Below are 19,604 nucleotides of genomic sequence, written 5' to 3'. Positions count from 1 at the left end.
ACAATTGTTCCCTTAGCAACCAGCAACCTTTATGCTTCACTTTTGATTTAGAACTCAGAGTAACCAAAATCTTCATTATTTGAAACAGATTTCTAAATGGGTTTGCCTCCTTTCCTAAAAACAAAAACAGATCATTTATAAAACACATTCAAATAGAAAACTTAACAATGTTTTAAATAATTTTTAAATGTGTGTTTAATTTCTGTTTCTGTTTGTTTTTTGACAGATACTCCAGAGCAAGCATTCCACAAGAAAAAAAATGGGGCTGATTTTCAATTTTTTTCTTTCCCAGAAGCTTTGAAAATTGCAACAGGCAGTGCAAGGCTAGATCACATGACCTCCAGTTCTGGGCTGGCACCTGGGTAGCAGCACTGCCCCTAGCACCTCTCAGAGCCTGCCCAGCCCCCTCTGGCCCCAGCTGGCTCATCACCAGGTGCACATGCCAGAGGTTCCCAAACACAACCCAGGGAAGAGAGGAGGAAAAGCTATGTTTGCTCCTAAGCCATGAGAAAGTTCCTTAAGGAGCTGTGCCCAGGGTCAGAGCTCAACAAATATTTAAGTGTACGTGAGAATGAAGAATGCACATGAAGGTTCATCTCAAAACACTATTTGGTACAATTACACAGCAAGAACTCCAAAAGTAGCATTATAATGCAGCTCCAGGGCAAGATGTAGACACACCTTTCATCACTGTTCACTGTTAGGTTGTTACTACAATCTATCGTGAGATCACATCTGTCCCAGATTGTGAACCACTGGAGGCCAGAAAGCATAGCAGTCTGGCTCACTTGCCAGAGTCGGGAGCAGAAAGGAGCTTAGTGAGTGACACAGTCAGAGACTAGACCAGTCTGGTGCCCCGTAGCACCAAGAACAGTTGTGTCCTCATTTAATCTTCATGACAGGGCTATGGGAATAGTGATATTACCTCTGAGGCTCAAGGTTATTAGGTAATTTGCTCAAAGTGACTCAGGTAGGATTTGAACCCAAGGCTGGCAGATTTCAAAGCATGATCATCTAATTAAGTCATCCTATTCTCAATCATCATCAAATTTTAGAAATGATGGCAAATTGGCTGGAGGAAGAATTTTGAGGGATAGGGCACAGAGCCTCAAACAACCATCCCATTCCTGTCTTCTGATCCTGAACTTCACACTTTGATCTTATATTTCCAGAATGGTGTGAACACACAAACACACACATTCCATAGCACAGTCCAGCTGAGGTCTCATCGGTGGCACTAACAACTATTAGGTGGAAATTCTATGAATCAGCTTGCCATATTACTGAGTCTCAGCCTCTCAGGGCCCGAGGCATTTCCTCATCTGTTTGGACTGTGACCCCACCTCAGTCATCTTGTGAAAAGGGCTGGACCACTGGAGAGGCAGGAGCTCCAGATCTGCTGAGTTCATGGGGCTTTTGGAGTTTCTGCCTCATGCTTTGGGCTAGATTTTGTGTGTGTCACTTGTATGAGGAGGGATTCTTTGCTCATTTGACAAGTCTATTTATGGTTGAGGAGACATGGCCATTTCTAACCTTATAAAAGGTTAGAAAGGTCTGCTATAATCTCGTTGAGGACCAGGCTTATGTTGCCGAGAAATGTTATCCTTTAAATTAAATAAAACAAAATAGTCCTTTTTGAACCAGATAAAACAATGAAGATATTCTCTGGCTTTTGTTTCCTAAAAGAACACATTTCCAGCTGATAAAGCATTATGAGTACAGATTTGGAGATGAGTCTCCCTCACCCCCCCCCATACACACATGCACGCATGCATGTGCCGCCTCTGCCTCTTCCAACCCCCACTGCTTCCCCAAAGAACCTTAGAGAAAAATACATATTTTACTTAATGTGAAGGAGAACCGATATCATTTTGATAAGCTTGAGTAGTATGAAGGCAGGAGTCAGAATGATTTGGCCAGGCTAGAGACCTGTCATTTCTGACTCCTGTGGTAGGCTTTCGGGATAACTAAACCTGCCAACTTCCAGGCACCTGGACTGTTGTTCTTTGCAAAAGCTCAGCTTCTGCAGCTTTGACTTATTTTTCATTCACATTGCATTTACTCTCTCACCCCAAGACACTTATCTTATACCAGCTGTATTGCTTATTTTCTCTCTGTAGACCTCCCACCCATGGGACTAGAGGAAAACATTTATAGAGAGAACTCAGAAAGAGTCAGGTGAATCCCACAGATAGAGCAGTGTGTTTTATAGACTAGCTGCTCACCTCAGGCCCACTGAAATGCCTCCCACCCTAACTGGGCAAAAATACATACATACATAAATGAATGACAACCCAGTGGAGAACAAAAAGGTGACTTACAGTGGATTTTGAAGTCCTTGTACTGTCTGTCTTCAATTGCTACCACGTACAAAGCTGCCCGGTCTGGAAACATAAGCCCTCCAGGTTTCTGTTGATGAATTGTGGGGAAATGGGTCTCGTAATCTATTCACCTGACAAAGACATCACATTTTGAACTGCACATAGAGTCACCAGACAGGCATCCCTTTACCAATATTTCTCATTCAGCAGACTGTTGTCTTGGTCATGGTTAGGGGCCACATGGCAATGCTCACTTTTTATTTTGGAGCAAGGAGAATTTGAAAGACCCAGGTGAAATCAACAGAGCCAATCAAATGGAGGGAGTGATAAATCCATTGAGGAACAGTGGAAGATGGCATGAGCTCTCAGTCTGGAGAAGCCAAGGTCAGGAGCACTCTCGGCTCTCTGGCAGCCATGCAACCCTATGTATTTGTTGACCAGAAGAGACTTTTGTCTTGACAGCACGGAATAGGTTTCAATTACAGCAAACGAAACCAAAGTTGGACCTACAGAAGAACATTGTAACAGTTGCACATTTTGGACCTAGGGACAATCATTTTGCTCCCTGAAGCAGATCTGGTTTAAAGAGGGGGGACTGGAAGAGATGACCTTCTAGCCCAAGTCCTCATATCCTTCCTAGGCCTTAACCCAAGGGTAGAGCAGCAAGACAGCCAGAGACCAACAAGGGCAGAGCATGCAGGATACTCACCAGCCACTTGTCCCTGGCAAAGATGACTGTGTTGAGCATTGACTCATAGAAGAGACAGTAGCCCATCCACTCGCTGATGATAATATCAACCTTCTCCACAGGCAGCTCCACCTCTTCCACTTTACCCTTAAATATGGTGATGACTGGAAAATAAGAACCCCAGGGCCACACTTTGCAAAGCCAGATCTATGGGTTTTAGCCTGGTTCTGATTCTACTTTTAGGACGGGACATACCTCACCCTTCACCATGCTAGTTTATGAGAGAATTGAAAGCTCCTTGCATGGTTTTCCCCTGAAATGTATTGAGCAATTACTATGTACTGGGCTGTGCTAAACCCATGACATACACCATACTATGCAATCCTCTGAAAAACTCTATGAAATAAACACTTTATTCTTATTATTTACCAGTAAGGAAACTGAGGTTTAGAGAGCCTAAGGGCCTAAATCATGGTGGCTGAGAAATAGAGCCCAGGTCTAATATGTCATGACTCTAACACTCTTCTCATGGCCCCCATCTCTTCTTAGGCTCCTGTGACAATTCAACCTGAAGAAGGCTGAGGCGATTCCTCTATTGCTCTTGCATCTGTTCACAGCCAGGACTCATCCCCCAGTGGGTTCATGAGAGAGGCAATTTAGAGTTTTGACAAGGTCATGGGCTCTGGGGTCAGAGAAACCTGGATTTAAGTGCTGGATAGTCTCATTATTAGCTGTATTACTTTCCATGAGTTACTTGACTAAACCAAACTCCAATCCCCTAGAGAACAACCCAGGAAAGTGACATCTACTTAGCAGGTGGTTGTATTGATGAAATGAAGTAACACATGTGAAGTACCAGGCTCAGGGCCGGGACTCAGCAGGGAGCAGACATTATCTGACATTTACCCTTTGTTGACCAGCCCATACAGAGGTGAAGGGGACAGGGTCAGGACCAAGCCCCTGCTCTAAGTGGCTTCTGGTGAGTCACTTCCAAGACTTTTAGGTCCATCTATGGCAGGAGAATTCTCTTTATTGGGTTTCTGATCATTTGATAAACATGTACACCTAATTTTGGAGTCTCTTTGTGTGTTTGTTGTTATAAAAATCAGAACAAAATCTGTCTTGGATGCTGCTGTGAAAATGACAGGGTGATGTATTGGTTGGCTGGTTCCATCTGAACATTTTCTCTGAAAGATTACACATATTCATGCTCTGAGACTCTCTTTCTATGTCATCTTCTGAAAAATTACACAATGCCTGAGTTTTGCTGGGAAAATTGAACAATGGCCTGACTCAGGAGTTAAAACAATAAAACAAAAAACAAAAACAAAAACTCATATCTGTTCTGAATCTGAGTTTCATGAAAATGAGTTTGAATTGGAGTCTTCTAGATGGCAAAGGGCACACAGGTCACTGGCTTTTCCTCCCATGTTCGCAGTGGATAATGTAGGTGATGGAGTGTCCATTAGCAGTCTCTAATGATGCTCTGTTCTCTGGTATCTTGTGTTTAATTACAGCTTAATCAGATAAGGCCTCCCCTGAAAGGACTCAGACACTTGGCAGGTGCACATTGGCCCAGATCACTCTAGACTACTGCTCATAAGCCCTACGCCAGGAAGGACCTGTCATCTCTAAAAGGTTACAAGTGGGTAGGAGGAGTAAGTGTTCAAGTTCTGCCACTCTGCCAGCTCTGAGACCCAAGGGCAGAAACTCAACCTAGTGCAGGGCTCAGGAAACACCAAGAGAATTCACAAGAGGACAAAGTAAAGGATTTTTGGAAATGCAAACAAAGTGCCTATTCATTTCTCATTCTGAAAAAGAATGGACAGATATCCCTGATCCAGTTGCTTAGTCATTTGCGTGCAAAGCCTGGTTTCTTATTTTTTGTAAATATTTTTAAAGTGTTTCAATGGCCTCCTTTTCTTTTCTCTGTGCACACTTCTTAAAGACTCTCCCCTAATGTCTGCATGTGTCTGTGGGTTACAAATATTCAAAGATTGTTACTGAGTGAATGAATGGATGCATTAGATCACGGCCTCCCTGTGGCCCAGGAAGTTATCTGTTCCTGCCTGTGGTGCCCCGTGACGTCCACTCTGAGTGCCCAGTGCAAGGTTCACCATGATGATTGAATGGACTGGACTCCAGTAGGACTGCAAGAAGCAAAAAGGGATGAGAACTTAAGGTTTAGTCTGCCAGATAGGTATGTATGGAAGATAACTTGGGTGCTGCTCAGAGTGCATGAATGCTGCCTCTGTCTCTGCACTAGCCCTCTTATCCATTTGTTGCTATAAATATAAAGATACAGAGAAGCAAAGATACAGTATGTCACAGAACAGCAAAAATCACGCTGTTTCTGCTTACAAAAAGGTAAAAGGAATCAATTAACCCTATAAAACACTCCACAACCTGGGCCTCTGTTCATTTAACATCGCTCTTCTGTACCCAAACATTTCTCAGAGCAGATATGGCCCCTGCCTGGCTTGTTGAGTAGATGGTTCCTTTGTGAAAGGAAACAGACACACCTTCCTTCAGTCCAGCTGTGGCCTGGATTTCATGCCCCACCCATCCCCTTACCCATTTGCTTTTGTACAGTGCCTAACCTGCACAACCTTATACCAGGGTCCTGGTGGCAGACAATTCATGCCCTTCTTCCAGCTACCCTTGATTAAATAGTTTCTCTCCTTGAGATCCTCAGTTTCCTCACTGGGGAAAAAAAAAAAAAAAAAGACGAAGAAGGGAGGTTGAATCTGAAAAATCCTTAAGGTGCTTTGCAGTTCCAAATGCTTTCATTTTTCAAATATGTATTGAGCGTGTATAATGTAAGCTATTCTGAATGTTTGGGGGAATAACTGACATCAATAAAGAAACAGTGCCTGCAATGTCCAGTTTGACTCTAATCTGCACCAGTTTATCAAGTCTGATTTTTTTTTTTTTTTTAAAGAAGCCACATTGTTTCTATGGACCCAAATACAATTACACCGCTGTGTCATCAGGAGTAGTCTTTTTGTTTTCTGTAGTGTCTGCCAATAATTACTTAAACTGTGAGATTCAGTTTCCCAGTCTGCAAAATGCTACCACCTGTGGTGGGGTTTGTGGCAATTAATTAGGGGTTATTGGCGAGTGTATGGCACTGGGTTGACTCAAAGAACTATGTGGGCACATGCAGCTGCAGGTGTCCCTGCTCCATGAAGCCTCTGCAAGGGGATCTTAGCCACTGATCGTAAGGTTCTGAGCAGCAATGGGCTGTGAGCCCCACTCCTAATCTGGACTCCACATCACAAATACTATGTCACCTCAAGGTCATATTGAGGTCACTCTCTAGAGCTATGTTTTTATTCCATGAGGATGATAGAAAGTTTGTTCAACTAGCTGTAACAGGACTGTGGCTTATAAATTTTAGAGTAACTAATCATAATTAAATACACAACAGGAACCAATGTACTCCCAATTGAGAGATTTCCCCTCCGTAACTTCAAGTTTACAAATCAGACATTCCAATTTTTTTTTTTGGTTGTTTTTAGTGGGATTATTATTTCCTTCTGACTTGTGTTGTTATTATGTAAATTTAGTAATTTTAATTCATGGTCATTTGTTTAACAGCTTAGTTTTGGCGGGTTTGGTTATTTTTTTGTTTTGTTTTGTGGGGTTTTGTTGTTGTTGTTGTTGTTGTTGTTGTTGTTTTTAGAAATCAGGCCTGATCTCATTTGGGTCGCCATGGTGTTCATCAGCGTCAGTGGATCCCATAGGGCTTGTGTTTATGGTCTCCCCATTACAGACTCCTCGCCGTTTCCCAGAGCAGACCTTGTCCCAGAGAAGAGTGGGCCTGAGGGTCACGAGTACGAGGCCAGGAAGCATGTTATGAGGCAGCGGAGCCTCTGCAATGCCACTCCCCCGCTTAGCATAGCCATGTGCTGCCCTCTGCTCCCTGGCCACCCTGCTCACACCCCTATGTTGGTGATAACCATGCCACCTGCCAGGCACCTTCTAGGGCCTGACTCACCTCTCGCCAATTATTTCCTCTTAATTGTCTATTTTATCCTCCTATTTCCAGCATAGCACCTGACTCCTCGCAAACATTTAAAGATTGTTACTGAATAAATGAATGGATGAATGAGCAATTTTCGGGGGAAAAAAAGGTATTGGATTCAGAGACAAAAGGTCTTTAAACTAGTCCTAATTATGACAGTAAAAAATTACTGACATTTAAATAGCAGCTTGCTAAGCGATTTCACATACATTGCCTCAGTTGTCACAGGAAACTGTCAGGTTGGTCTCATTGTTCCATTTGCCTAATGAGAAAACTAAAGTCCACAGAAGTCAGGAGGTAGAGCCAAAACCTAGGCATGTTGTGTAAAAGTTACCAGCTTCCCTGACAGTCCTATCTTTCATCTACAAATGATCAAAATATCCAACTCACCTTCCTCGTAGGATTGTTGTGCACACCAAACAAGTGTTTGGGATTGCGGGAGAAAAGAAATCAGAGAAGGCCAAGGGCCATCCATCTTTTCATTGAAGGCTGGTCAAGTTGGTTGGTAGGATGAGGAGAGGTGGAATCATTATAGAGGTAGAGCCTATCAGCCCCATCTTGGCTTCCCACCCTTGTCTTCTCCAGGGTCCAGATACACAGATAAACCTCTTACAAGGTCAGACTCAGTCCCATTCTTAAGCCGGTGGTGATGGGAAAAAGAGATTAGCAACATCGGTAACCTCAAGATCTGGTGACACTTGGAACATATCCTGCAGCCAACAGACCCCATAACTGGAGTGGCATAAATGAGCTCTGGGTACTGGGTATACTCAGTATTATAGAAACCTAAATACGGTTCCCCTCTCTCTTCCCAAATCCTCTTCTTACCCACAAACGTAGGGCTTGAGGATCTGCCTTGTCCTCAGTGCATAATCTGCCTGGCTTCATGTCCTAGCCTGCTCTGACTCCCTTGAGGGCCAAGAATCCGATCTGCTTAGCTGGAGCTCTCTGCTTTGGCCTGAGCCCTTTTCTGGCCAGAGCTCCTGCTTGGCGGGTCTCCTCCCCTAGGCACTGGCTGAACTAACACTCGGTAATCAAACCATGCCAGGGCTCATCCCCATACCCAGTTATCACTCATCACGGGGCAGCCCAGGGCAGATGATTTTGTAGACTGGGCCAAGGGGAAGGGAATTAAGAAGGCAGTGGTAGTAGACAAAGTGGTTGTAATCAGTGGGACTGTAGAAAGAAACAAAGCTTCCCCTAGGCTCAGGGATCCATAAAAGCATGCCAGGTTTCACTCACCAATTATACATGGGACAGGCGGAACGTGTCTCCCACCCCGGGAATTGGTACTGGCAATCCTTCTGTGTAAACACTCATCCCTCCTCTCTTAGCATGCTGACTTCTCTCTTGAGTCTCAGTTTCAATGCCCTCTCCCTCAGAAAAGGGCCATCTTTCCAGTGCTGTGCTGGTTCGGTGTTTAACAACAGGCTGCATGCGGGGGGAAAAAGCCACTGCCGCCACCTAGTCGAGTGGATGCCCCATTTTTCTCAGTGACTCCATCACACTTCTAAGTGCTTTCACAACTTTAATTCTATTGTTATAGTGCTTGTGCACTTGCTTTGATGTCTATCTTCTCTGTGAGACTGTAAGCTTCACAAGGGCAAAGATCTTGTCTGTCCTGTTTGCCATTGACCCCCTGCGCCTGGCACAGGCCTGGAGAGTTGCACAATAATGCTTGAAGGAACAGGTGCAGGAGCCCGGTCCTAAGACTGTCAACTGGCTCCCTCCTAAGCAGTTTAGAAAGGAAATAACAGCTGCCAGAAGGCACTAGTACAGGTTCATTAAGAACCATTATAGCCGACTCATCTCACGTCTTCTTTTGACAGGGCTATTAGTCAAGTTAATAAGTGAATAATCACAATACTTAATATTTATTGGCTGCTTACTGCCCACCAGATACTGTTGTATTTTATACAGTGGTGTGCTGATACATGCTTAACAAAAGGCCCTCCAGGAAAAAAGCCCAGATTTTCACATTTGCTGATTTCTGTAGTGTTAAGTACTCCCAATGTGGCCAACTTCAAGACACCAAAGTGACTTACTTCATCCCCTCCACAAATCTACTGACTGCTTAACAATCTCCTCTTAGGAGCCTGCAGAGCCCGCTCCAGTACAGCACAGTTTTACACACAGGAACTTTGTGACCCTCACAATGGCCCTATCAGGTACATAATTCCCATTTCATAGGCAAGGAAACTGAGACACCGAAAGTGAGTTTGACAAGACCTTCCCCCCATGGCATCCTCATGGGGAAGGTGACAAATGATTATGTGGGTTCATAACTGGCAACCTGGTGGAATTCCAAGGTGCAGATGAAGAGCTGAGTGTGAACCAGTGTGAAGAAGCACCCACATCTACCCCTGGGCACCCATCAAGGAGAACAATGACCTCAGAGAGCGATGTTCTGTTTGTCAGGAAGGACCAAATCCTACATGATCTTAATATAAATAAGAAGTGGGACTCAGTTTGGATTCCAAAAATCTGCTGGGCGGATACAGGTTAGGAGCTATAGCTTGCCGGTGACATAGGCGACTGCAGTGGGTTCCAGCTCAGTACCAGTGTGACATGGCCTTTCCCACAACTGCTCTCAGAAACAGAAGCCACGTTGCTACAAGTACAGCACCCAGACCACTCACCTGCCTGTGCTGATTTCTTAGCCTGACTCTCCAGGACCAAGAGAGACGCTGAGGCGTGGCCAGAAGAAAAGGTGACTGAACCCAGCACAAAGGATAAAGGGACTGGGGTGTGTAGCCTGGAGGTGTGGGAGGGGGACAGACATGTGAAGGAGTCTCCCTGCTCTTCTGGCTCCAAAGGAGCATCGGAAAGGTCTCACGGAGGCAGAATCCACCTCAGTGGAAAGCAGTGCTTTCTAACAATCACGGCTCTTGGAAAACTGGTGGTGAGAACCCTGTCCGAGGAGTCATGCTGGCACTGGGTGACTACAGGCCACAGAGAATTGCTGCAGGGGCAGAGAATTCAAGCACTGTTTATAAAAGGCTTGGAGCTATGTGGCCAAGGAAGAGCAAGTGTAGAACATTAAGCCTGAAAGAACCAATAGTTCATTCTTGTTAAGCACCTACTACATGCAAGGCTCTATGTTAGGTACTTTATGTACTTATCTCTAAACCCCCACCAACCCTGCAAGCTATTCATCAACACATCTCCTCTGTGGGGAGCAAGAAGCTCAGAAACGTGATGTGATATGACAACGTCCTTCCTAACGTTACGTGGCAGAGGCCCCACTGTCCATTGTCACCCAGTTGTCATGCTACTACACTCAGGCCCCTTTTATCCATGACACACCTGCTTTAGGATGCGCACCGGTAGAAGAACAGAAAGGAGGGATATGCTTTTTTTCCTTTAGTTTTCTGAGAAACAAAAAGATTATACTTTTTTTGTTGTTGTTTCTACAACTATAAAAATTGTATAAATCCCTGAGCTCCCATGTCAAATTTCACAAAAGAATCTAACTTTGTTAGCATCTCGGCAGCTAACTGGTTTCCTCGGCAGGGAAAGAGAGGAAATGATAGTTGTCAGTGCCAAAGTCACAGAGGAGGCTGTGAGCACATGTGGGGCCATGCGTGTGGAAGCAGCTCTTTCGGGAGCCGCATGGCCACGGTCACTGCAGGTGACTCCGTGGAGGTGCGTGGCTGCACATGAGCAATGTGTCCTGAGCTGTGTGGAGGTGCAGGGGGAGAGAGATTGATTGATTCTGTGGCAGGTATTTTATGCCCTGTGTTGTTATTTATGTCTCTACACCTACACTCCTGAGACCCACACAAATGCTGGCTGACGCAGCATTTCAAAAGCATTTCCAAAGCATTTCCATGGAAGCATTCACGCAGTTAAGCTGTCCTCCTTCTAGTGCACATGCCACGGTTGGACGAGCTGTGCCCTTGGCAGGGCCCTGGCAGCCTCACTGGCTCCACCCCCCTGTTGCTGCCCCCGGGGAAGAGGAGATGAAGGCGACTCTGCCTTCTTTTTGCCCCTGGGCCTGGGGTCTCCCCTCCTCCTCAGCACAGTGGGTGTGAAGGGCAGGAATAGATATAAGGCACAGGGCTGGCTATTCACTTGAGGACAATGGTTTGTCCTTTGCTTCAGTAACAGAATCAAGCGTGAGCCATCAACATATGAAACATGGAACAATTCCATCCTAAAGCCATCAGGTGGGGCCAAGCAAGCCAGACCTCCAGGCTGCCCAGGATGGGGGGAGGGTGGTATGTGGCGTGGATGCCACAATAGTCCAGTGTGAGGCGTTGAAGCTTGAGCAGGCAAGGGCAGCCAAGCACAGTGCACCAGAGCCTGCGTGGGGTGAGCAGGGCATCCCTGATGTGGGATGGTGAAGGGCAGGGGCCCGGGGGGCCTCTGCACAGGAGGGCAGCCTTGCTCGGCCAGCTGGAGCTTGAGCAGGGAAGGGAGAGCATCTTTGCTGGAGGCTGCCTGACACAGGGTGTTGGAGCCTAGCGCTCGGTGACAGAGGCATCTGCACGGGGCAGGAGGTGCTGCCAATGGGAGGCTGTTAAACCACAGAGGGATTGATCCAATAAGTAAACATATTCAGAATAATAAGGACCAGCGTTTTTACCATTAGAGACGAGTCACAAACATGGGAATGGGCAGGGCGATAGAAACTAGGCATTGTGGTGCTGGATTTGAAGTGGAGGTGTTGCATGAACTCATACTTGACAACATGTATAGATGGACATAGACATGTATGTTATATAAGTGCACATGTACACACACCCATATGCGTTCTTTCTACTGGGAGTATCAGCACCCTAAAATCAGTGAGCTCACCTAGCCCCGGGTCCTCATTTCTAAATGTCACTGTCCACTAAATGGAATCAATTCTCCTTGGAGAGATGGCCAATTCTAGATTAGAGGCATGGAATGCACAGGATGAACCTGAAACCAGCTTGAAGAGGCTCCCAGTGACCAAATCAGGGACAGTTTGATAATAGATACAATCTATTGACTAAAATGGGAAATTAATGATGAGGAATGAAATATTTACATGGTTTTGAAGTACTTGTCCCAGGAAATCTTACTAATTATGAAGGGAGAAAGAGTAACTTTACCACAAAGAAGCCTAGGAGACATCACTGAGACACATGGTCAAAGTCAATTCTGTCAGTTGCCAAGCAAATCAAAACTGCATGCCAGCTCCTAGCTGTGAGAAAATGGTGTGTGTGCATGGTGTTCCTACAGGATGTGTCACTTGAACCTAACTGTGAGGAAGAGTCATACAATCCAAATGGAGGGATATCCACAGAACACTGGCCAGTGATCTTTAAGGGTTGAAGACCACAAAAGTTGAGGAAAGCCTGTTCTAACTTGAAGGAAACTAGCAACATGATGTCTAAATGCAACGTGTGCTCTGTAACTGAATGCTTTTGCTATGAAGGTTGTGATTGTAACAATGGCAGAATGTGACGAGGATCTGAGCACTAGATAATGACCACGTATTCATGTTAACCTCCTGATTCCTATGGTTGCCCTGTGGTTGTACAAGAAAATATCCTTGTTTGCGGGCAATGTACATTAATGTACTCAGGGATGACAGGTGTCACGTCAACAATTCACTCTCAAATGGCTAAAAAAAAATGCAACTATATTTGCACCTTTTTTTGTAAATTAGAATGTCTTGAAGTTTATAAAAGAAAAGAAAAAGGAAAGGAAGGGGAATTTAACAACTTATAGGAGTCTGAGACAGGGGAAAGGAGGTGGGAACCACCAAGTGTGGACCAGAAGGGGTGATCGGGGCTGCACAATTCTTTTTCCTGGGAGCTTTCAGAACCAGACTGCCCTCCTCCCAAAGGTCTGGGACCTCTCAGCTGCTGTCAGTCCCCTCCCATTCCAGGTCCACCCTACACTCTGCCACCAGTGGTGCAGGGCAGTAGCCCTCTACAAGCGAGAGGAGGTGATCCCGGAAAGCTGTGATTCCAGGCCCCAAAAGCCAACAGCAACAGAGACGGATAAAGAGTGAGCACTGGGCAGACCCTCCAAAGGGAGGAATTGCTGTGCAACTGAAACCCGTGTAGAGGCCAGGAAATTGTCTGAATGTTCTTTAAAGGTCTCTTAGAGCCCAGGGCTGACACTCAGTAACCCTGAAAAGAAATTTGATTATGCATCTATTTTAATTTTGATTTTCTGGATTGGCGGGCACTCACTGAGCTTCCACATCAACTTTAGGAATGAGTACAAGAATGAAGCCTGAAACCAAAGGCTCTGCCCCATGGCTCCTATCCTCAGTGTCCACATTTGTTAAATGAGAAACCATTTGCCCTATTTCACAGAGTTGGGAAAAGGGAGGTCAGATGAAAAGAGGCAGATGCCAGGATGTGTCACTATTGTAGAGAAAGAATTGTTGTTTTCTTTTTCCATCTTTAGTAGGCAAGTAGAGAGGTCGCCTCTCTATCTTTCCTACCCAGGTCAAGTACTTTCCTGAGGAGCATACAGAAGAGACCTGGCCCCCTAAGTGAACCAAGAGACGTTGAATGCCAAGACCCGGGTCAGGGGTATCTGAGAAACATTTACCCTGCTCTGGCTGGAAAGAGACCTCTGGAACTTGGCCCTGCCCATGGCCCCTGCGGACGTTGCTCACCCATTACCCCTGGCCTTTTCACTAGCAATTATCCACCTGTACCCCCTTCAGTCCCTCACTTTCTTGTTAGCCCAGTTTAGATATCACAGTCCATGACTGGTGTAACTCTGGCTCCTCCCTCCCTCTGTGTGTCCTCCCAGCAAAGCCCCTACACAGGCAGCTCTCCTCTCCATTCGCCCAGGCTACTGAGCACAGTATGAGAATTGAGCTCGTTCTATATCTATGTCCATGCACCTGTGACAAGCACTGACCTCTAACAAGTGCTGACCATGCCCTCCCTGCCCCGGCCATCTCCACTAGCCGAGTATGCTTGTTTTCTCTCTCTCCCTCCCTCTAAAAGACCATTCTATTCCTTCTCATCTCCTTCCAACACACTTACGCCCCTCCCCTCCTGGTCTTTTCCTCCAAGGACCGTCTCATTATTCATTGAGAAAATGGAAGCTTTAAAGCAGGCGTTTCCCCATCACCAGCACACCTCCACCTGGACCCATATGCCCTGCTTTCCCTCTGTTTTGTGGTTAAATTGTCTCTATTCCAAGAAAAGACCAACCCTCCACCTGTGCTTTGCACCCCAGGCCCTCTTACCTTCTCAAGGTCCTTGCTCCTGAATGTACTGTTTCCTCTATATGCAATTTTGTTCTCTCTCTTTACTGGGCCATTGAATCACACACACATATTTTCACCTCTCCTATCCTTACAAAAACAACTTACTTCCTTGAGCCCACATCCCCCTGTAGATACTGTTCCATTTTTCTGTTCCCCATTACAGCAAAAAGACTCATTTATAGTCCTTACTTCACAGTCTCTCCCTAACCTACTCTAGCTGGACTTTGGTCCCTACCCCTACACTCAGTCTGCTCTTGCTAAGAGCACCAGTAACCTCCACTGTTCTTATCTTGAGCTTTTAGCATTCCCTAGAGTTGACCACTTCCAACTTCCCTTGATTTCATGGTCCTCCTCGCCCCTGAATGCCCACCAACTTCATTGAATGTATCTTTTCTGCCTCTCTGCTGGCCCATTTCTTTCCTTTAGCTATGCTTCATTTCTAAGTGCCCTCATTGTATAGCTTTAAATAACATCTGTATGCTGAGGACTCCTGCGTGTATACGCCATGCTCCGACTCTCCCTGGAACTCTAGACTCCTGCATCCAAGTCTTATTCAACGTGTCTACCTGGATACCCAATGGGCTTCTCAAACCTAACATGTGCAAGAGAGAACTCTTGACTTCTTTCTCCCTCCTGTCAACCCCATGACTGTTCTACCTCACCTTCCACCATCCACCCAGTTACTCAAGGCAAAAAAATTAGCCTTTGTTCCTGTCTTTTTCCCTGTTCCAACCAGCAGGTTCTCTTGTTTCTATTTCCAAGCATAGCCCAAGGGGTCATCCCTCTTTTCCTCCATGGTCACTGACTCAGTCCAGGCCACAATACATCTCCCTGGTGCACTGAAATGCCTCCTACTGTGTCTGCCTACATTCTCCACAGGGAATGCTTTTCCTTTGTTTAAAAGTCTCAGAAAAGTCTATCATTCACAGAAGCTTGTTTTTCTTGTTTGCAAATCCTACATGATCTAGTCCCACTCAACACAGGGCCTGGTGGCTAAATCTCATTCTGCTGACTGATAACTGCCAGATGATACAAAGACATTTCCTAATCATGGGTATTTGTGGGCACAAGTGTGTTCAAGATGGGTTCTGGAGGGAAGGGACTGGAGAACGTTGCAATACATGGGAAACGAGTAAGGAGAGAAAGGGAAGGGAATGTACTTCTATAATCGGACTCCAGCTTGAAAAAGGTCCCGATCTCATACATGACCTAATTACTAAGACAGCCCCATCAGCAGCAGGGCCTGTGAACAGGAGAGGACCACACTTCCCCACAGTCAGAGCCTGGGTCTGCCACTGGGTAAGTGATGGGACAGGTAGGGCTGGGGCCTATGGAGAGGGAACAGGAGAAGGAGGAATAGCTGTATTTTGAAAAACTCAATAGATTGTCGATAGCTGGGGCCAAGGAGAGGGCATGGTAACTAAGAATTTAGCCATAGGCTGGACTCACAGGAAGTTGAGCTGGGACAAATGTGCCTTGGCAGACATGACAGGGATTGGGAACTTCAGAACCTCATGACCACAGTCCTGTGAACAAGGCCTCAGCTGGGCCCCTCCTCCCCAAGGCCAAGTGCTCTGTCCTCTCCTCTCTTTTGTCAGTCTAGGCCACCCAAACAAGGAAGTACAGCTCCCCTCCCTGCTCCATTCATGAGAAAAGACACAGAAGCATGTCTTACTGTTGTCCAAATGGTTGGCCTTAATGATCTTCTCTGAGTAGTCAGAAATACTGGAGCATTCAATCTAGAAAGGGCACAGAACAAAGGAGCAATGCATCAAAAATACGACCAGCACCAATTTAATGAACGGAGAAGCTGAGGCCTACTGAGATGTAGTGACTTGCCCACAGCTGTCACTGCTCATCTGTGGCAGACTAAAACTACAACACAGCTCTCTCAACTTGCAGGCCAGCAGCTCTTCCACTCAGTGGAAGACTTCGGCCTTTCCTGTGGGGCCAAACCCCATCCTGTGCTTTGCAACAGAGGGTCCCATGTCTGAGTTGGAAGATCCAGGAGGAGCTGGGAGACTTCACTCTTCTGACCAGGGGGAGCCTGGAATGAGGTGGCACAGCCACTGTCCTCTCAAGAGAGGATGTAGAGCCAACCAGAGGTGCTGTGACTCTCCCTCAACATCATCTTCCCACCCTCCAGCCCTCACTAGTTAAACTGGAAGCATTCCAGGACAGGGCCCATTTGGAAAATGTCTACTTAAGGCTTCAGGGCCAGTCCTAAAATCTTTACACACACATACACACACACACACACACACACACACACATTAACTCTCACCTCTTCTGCAGTCTCCACCTTTGAAATAATTGATTGTTTTGAATCTAAAAGTTTTTCCATGCTCCCAAAATCTCCTGAGTAGAGGGCTAAGGTATTTGAGGGATTAGCTGACTGTCAGCTGAGAGAAGGACCTCATGGGAGTAGCAGAAAATTAAAACCCAGCTAGAGGGTACAGACTCTAGGCATGCCAGACTGGGCCAGGGGGTGATGGAAACAGAGTGGCGACTGCCAAGGGCTGTTTCCACCTCCTTAGCCGGCCTACAGAGACCAGCCTGCATTAAGGGCCTGGGGCTCCCCTCACCTCCACACTGAGGCCCCACTCACCTCCACACTCAGGCTGCCCCTGGGGCCTTGGACATTAGCACAGAGGCACTGAGCAGGTTGCTGGGAGCTTCCATCAAAGCCTTTGGGAAGGTGAGGGCACCTACAGGGTCAGGAAGGGGTCACTCTGGTAGGGGAGACAGACTCTAGACAGGAGAGGACCTGCCATTTCCTGAGCTACCAGGTTCTGTGACAACAATTCTGTTGTCAACAGGACTGCATCTCTCTCCTCTTCTTTCCCCTGCCTCACCAAGTTTTCATTCCAACTGCAAGAAGGTACTGAGTTTAGCTGTGAAGAAGATGGGCTCTGGAGCCAGGCAGCTTGGATTTACATCTGGCCGCTGCCATTTTCTAACTCTGCCTCAGTTTCCTCATAATGACCTCATAGCCCTAGTTTCACGTGGTCAATGTGAAGATGCAGTGAGCACCGGATTATACCCTAAGAATCCTGAAATCCCAATTCAAAAGAACCTATACACTCCAATGTTCATAGCAGCACAATTTATAATAGCCAAGTGTTGGAAGCAACCTAAGTGCCCATCAACAAATGAGTGGATCAAAAAACTGTGGTACATTTACACAGTGGAATACTATGCAGCAGAAAGAAAGAAAGAGCTACTACCTTTTGAGTCAGCATGGATGGAACTGGGGAGCATTATGCTAAGTGAAATAAGCCAGGGGGTGAAAGACAAATACCGTATGATCTCACCTATAAGTGGAACCTAATCAACAAAACAAACAAGCAAGGAAAATATAACCAGCAACATTGAAAGAAAAAACAAACCAACAGGAATCAGAGAGGAGGAGAGAGGCGGGTAATGGGTAAGAGAAAGGGTAGGGTCCAAGTCAGGGAACATGTATAAAGGACGCATGGACAAAGCTAAAGTGCGGAAGGATTGAGGGTGGGAGGTGGGAGAAGGTGGGGCGGGGGAAAGTGGTGGCACTAAAATGGAGACAAATATACTTGAACAATAAAAAAATTAAAATATATATATATATAAAATAAATAAAATTTAATAAAAAAAGATGCAGTGAGCACTGATGGGCCCTCTGAAAGCTGACAGGATGCGTGAGGTTGCGTTTTGCTCTCTTTCCTCTTTTTCTTTCTTCAACCTATGCCTTTCCCTTTCCTCTTCTTCTTTCTTCACTCTCTCTTCATTTTTCCCATTTTTATTTTGTACTTCTATTTTATTTCTTTCTCCTTTTTGTTGATCCATCTCCCATTCCTCTAGCTTTTCTCTGAGTCTTTTCATCCTTCTGTCTGTTGTCTCCATTTGCTGTTTCTGGCCATTTCTTCTGTCTGTCTGTCTGTCTCTCTCTCTCTTTCCTGCCATCCAGCCTCCCCCACTGGAGGAGAGCTGTGGGTGGAAAGGGGAGCCTGGAACAGGAGAAACTGAAATGAGCCATCCAGAAAGAAGCCCAGCTAACTGTGGCGGAGCTGTCTGTAAAAGAGCTGTTACAGCAGAAGACCGGGAGGCAGACAGACAGGACTAGTCATCACCACTGGAAGACACTGTGTGGGAGCCTCCTGACAGCTCCTTGGCTGGAGCCCCCACCGACTTGGAAGCCACTGATAGGTGGCCCTGCCTCTCCCTGCTCATCCCTTGGCTCCCGAGTGCCCGGTGGAGACCAGAGCTGAGCCGGGCCTTAAAGACAGCACCGGGAGGGGAGGCGCTCGGAGTCACCAGGTGGTCTCACAGCTCTGAGGCTGTGTGAGCTCACTGGAAGTGGAGTCTCACTGGACAGGAGGCCTCCATCCAGGGAGGAGGGCCTTGGAAAGGAAAGCTGAAAGGTGGGCGGGGCAGTACCTGTGACGATGACAGGAGTTGGCTGTGGGCTTCAGATGGGCTGCGCACCCTAATCATGTGCCTCAGCTGAGTGCATCACAGCTTTTTCCGGTCAAGGCTATGCCAGGAGTGCCTTGAGGACAGCCCAGGTTTCCAAAAGACTTCCATGGCCCAGGCACAAGTGCTTTCCAGGTCAGGTGTGGGGAGCAATTTCTGTCCCTGCTGAGGACTTAGGGGCAGGCCTCCGAGGCAGGGACTTGGAGGTCTCTAGTCAACCCAGGAGCCTGGGGCTCTCAGGACAGGCTCTCATGACCCAGCCAAATGCAGAGAAAACAGCTTCCCCAAGAGCTGCCCAGCTCCCTGGGAGCCTGTGCAAACGGGCTGTCTTATGCATATGCTTTGAGTGCAGTGTAACTTTAATTTTGATCAAGATTAATTTCCATTTCCCAGCCCTAGACTCATTGCATTTTTAAAATGTCAGCCAGCATCTTGGAACTCTCTTCACAATTTCTTCCAAGCTCCAGACCCTCCCAGCACCCCATCCTCAGGCTGTGAACAGCTGCATTGTGGGAGCCAGAGGAAGGCTGGGAGGTTTCCCAGAGGGTCAACCTCCACCTCTAGCCTGAGAGGCTGCAGCAACGAGAGCAGCAGAATTTAGATCTATGAAGTTGCCCTTCAAAGGACAAAGAAAGAGGGCTTTCTTGTTGACTGTCCTAGGGCCCTTATCCCAACTGTACTCATAAACACTGAGCATCTGTCATATTCCAGGCACTGTTCTAAGCACATTACATGTGTATTAAACTTTTCACCCCTCACAATGACCCCATGAGCAAGCTACTGCTATGTTGCCCATTTTATAGATGGGGAAAATGAGGCACAGAGGAGTGAATTGCTCACAGTCCCACATCTCTTGAGTTGGAAGAACAGATTCAAGCCAGAGCTCACATGTGGAACCATGGAGCA

The 19,604-nt window shown here is 46.5% G+C and overlaps 1 protein-coding gene across 2 annotated transcripts in view; it reads right to left on the bottom strand.

The window, feature by feature from the left end:
• Positions 1 to 19,604, bottom strand: part of PRMT8 (protein arginine methyltransferase 8) — an 88,248-nt gene that overhangs the window by 19,225 nt on the left and 49,419 nt on the right. For both annotated transcript variants that reach the window (XM_054577937.1, XM_054577938.1), the window contains 3 exons: positions 15,925 to 15,988; positions 3,031 to 3,173; positions 2,322 to 2,409 (listed from right to left, as the gene is read on the bottom strand). In XM_054577937.1, coding sequence (XP_054433912.1) covers positions 2,322 to 2,409; positions 3,031 to 3,173; positions 15,925 to 15,988 — 295 coding nt within the window. The remainder of the gene's footprint in view (positions 1 to 2,321; positions 2,410 to 3,030; positions 3,174 to 15,924; positions 15,989 to 19,604) is intronic.

This window comes from Pteronotus mesoamericanus, unplaced genomic scaffold (assembly GCF_021234165.1).
Source record: "Pteronotus mesoamericanus isolate MK-2021 breed Mesoamerican mustached bat unplaced genomic scaffold, CSHL_Meso_final contig_468, whole genome shotgun sequence".
Lineage (NCBI taxonomy): Eukaryota > Metazoa > Chordata > Mammalia > Chiroptera > Mormoopidae > Pteronotus > Pteronotus mesoamericanus.
Note: the sequence above shows the minus strand (reverse complement) of the source record. Positions and strands in the feature narration are given on the sequence as shown.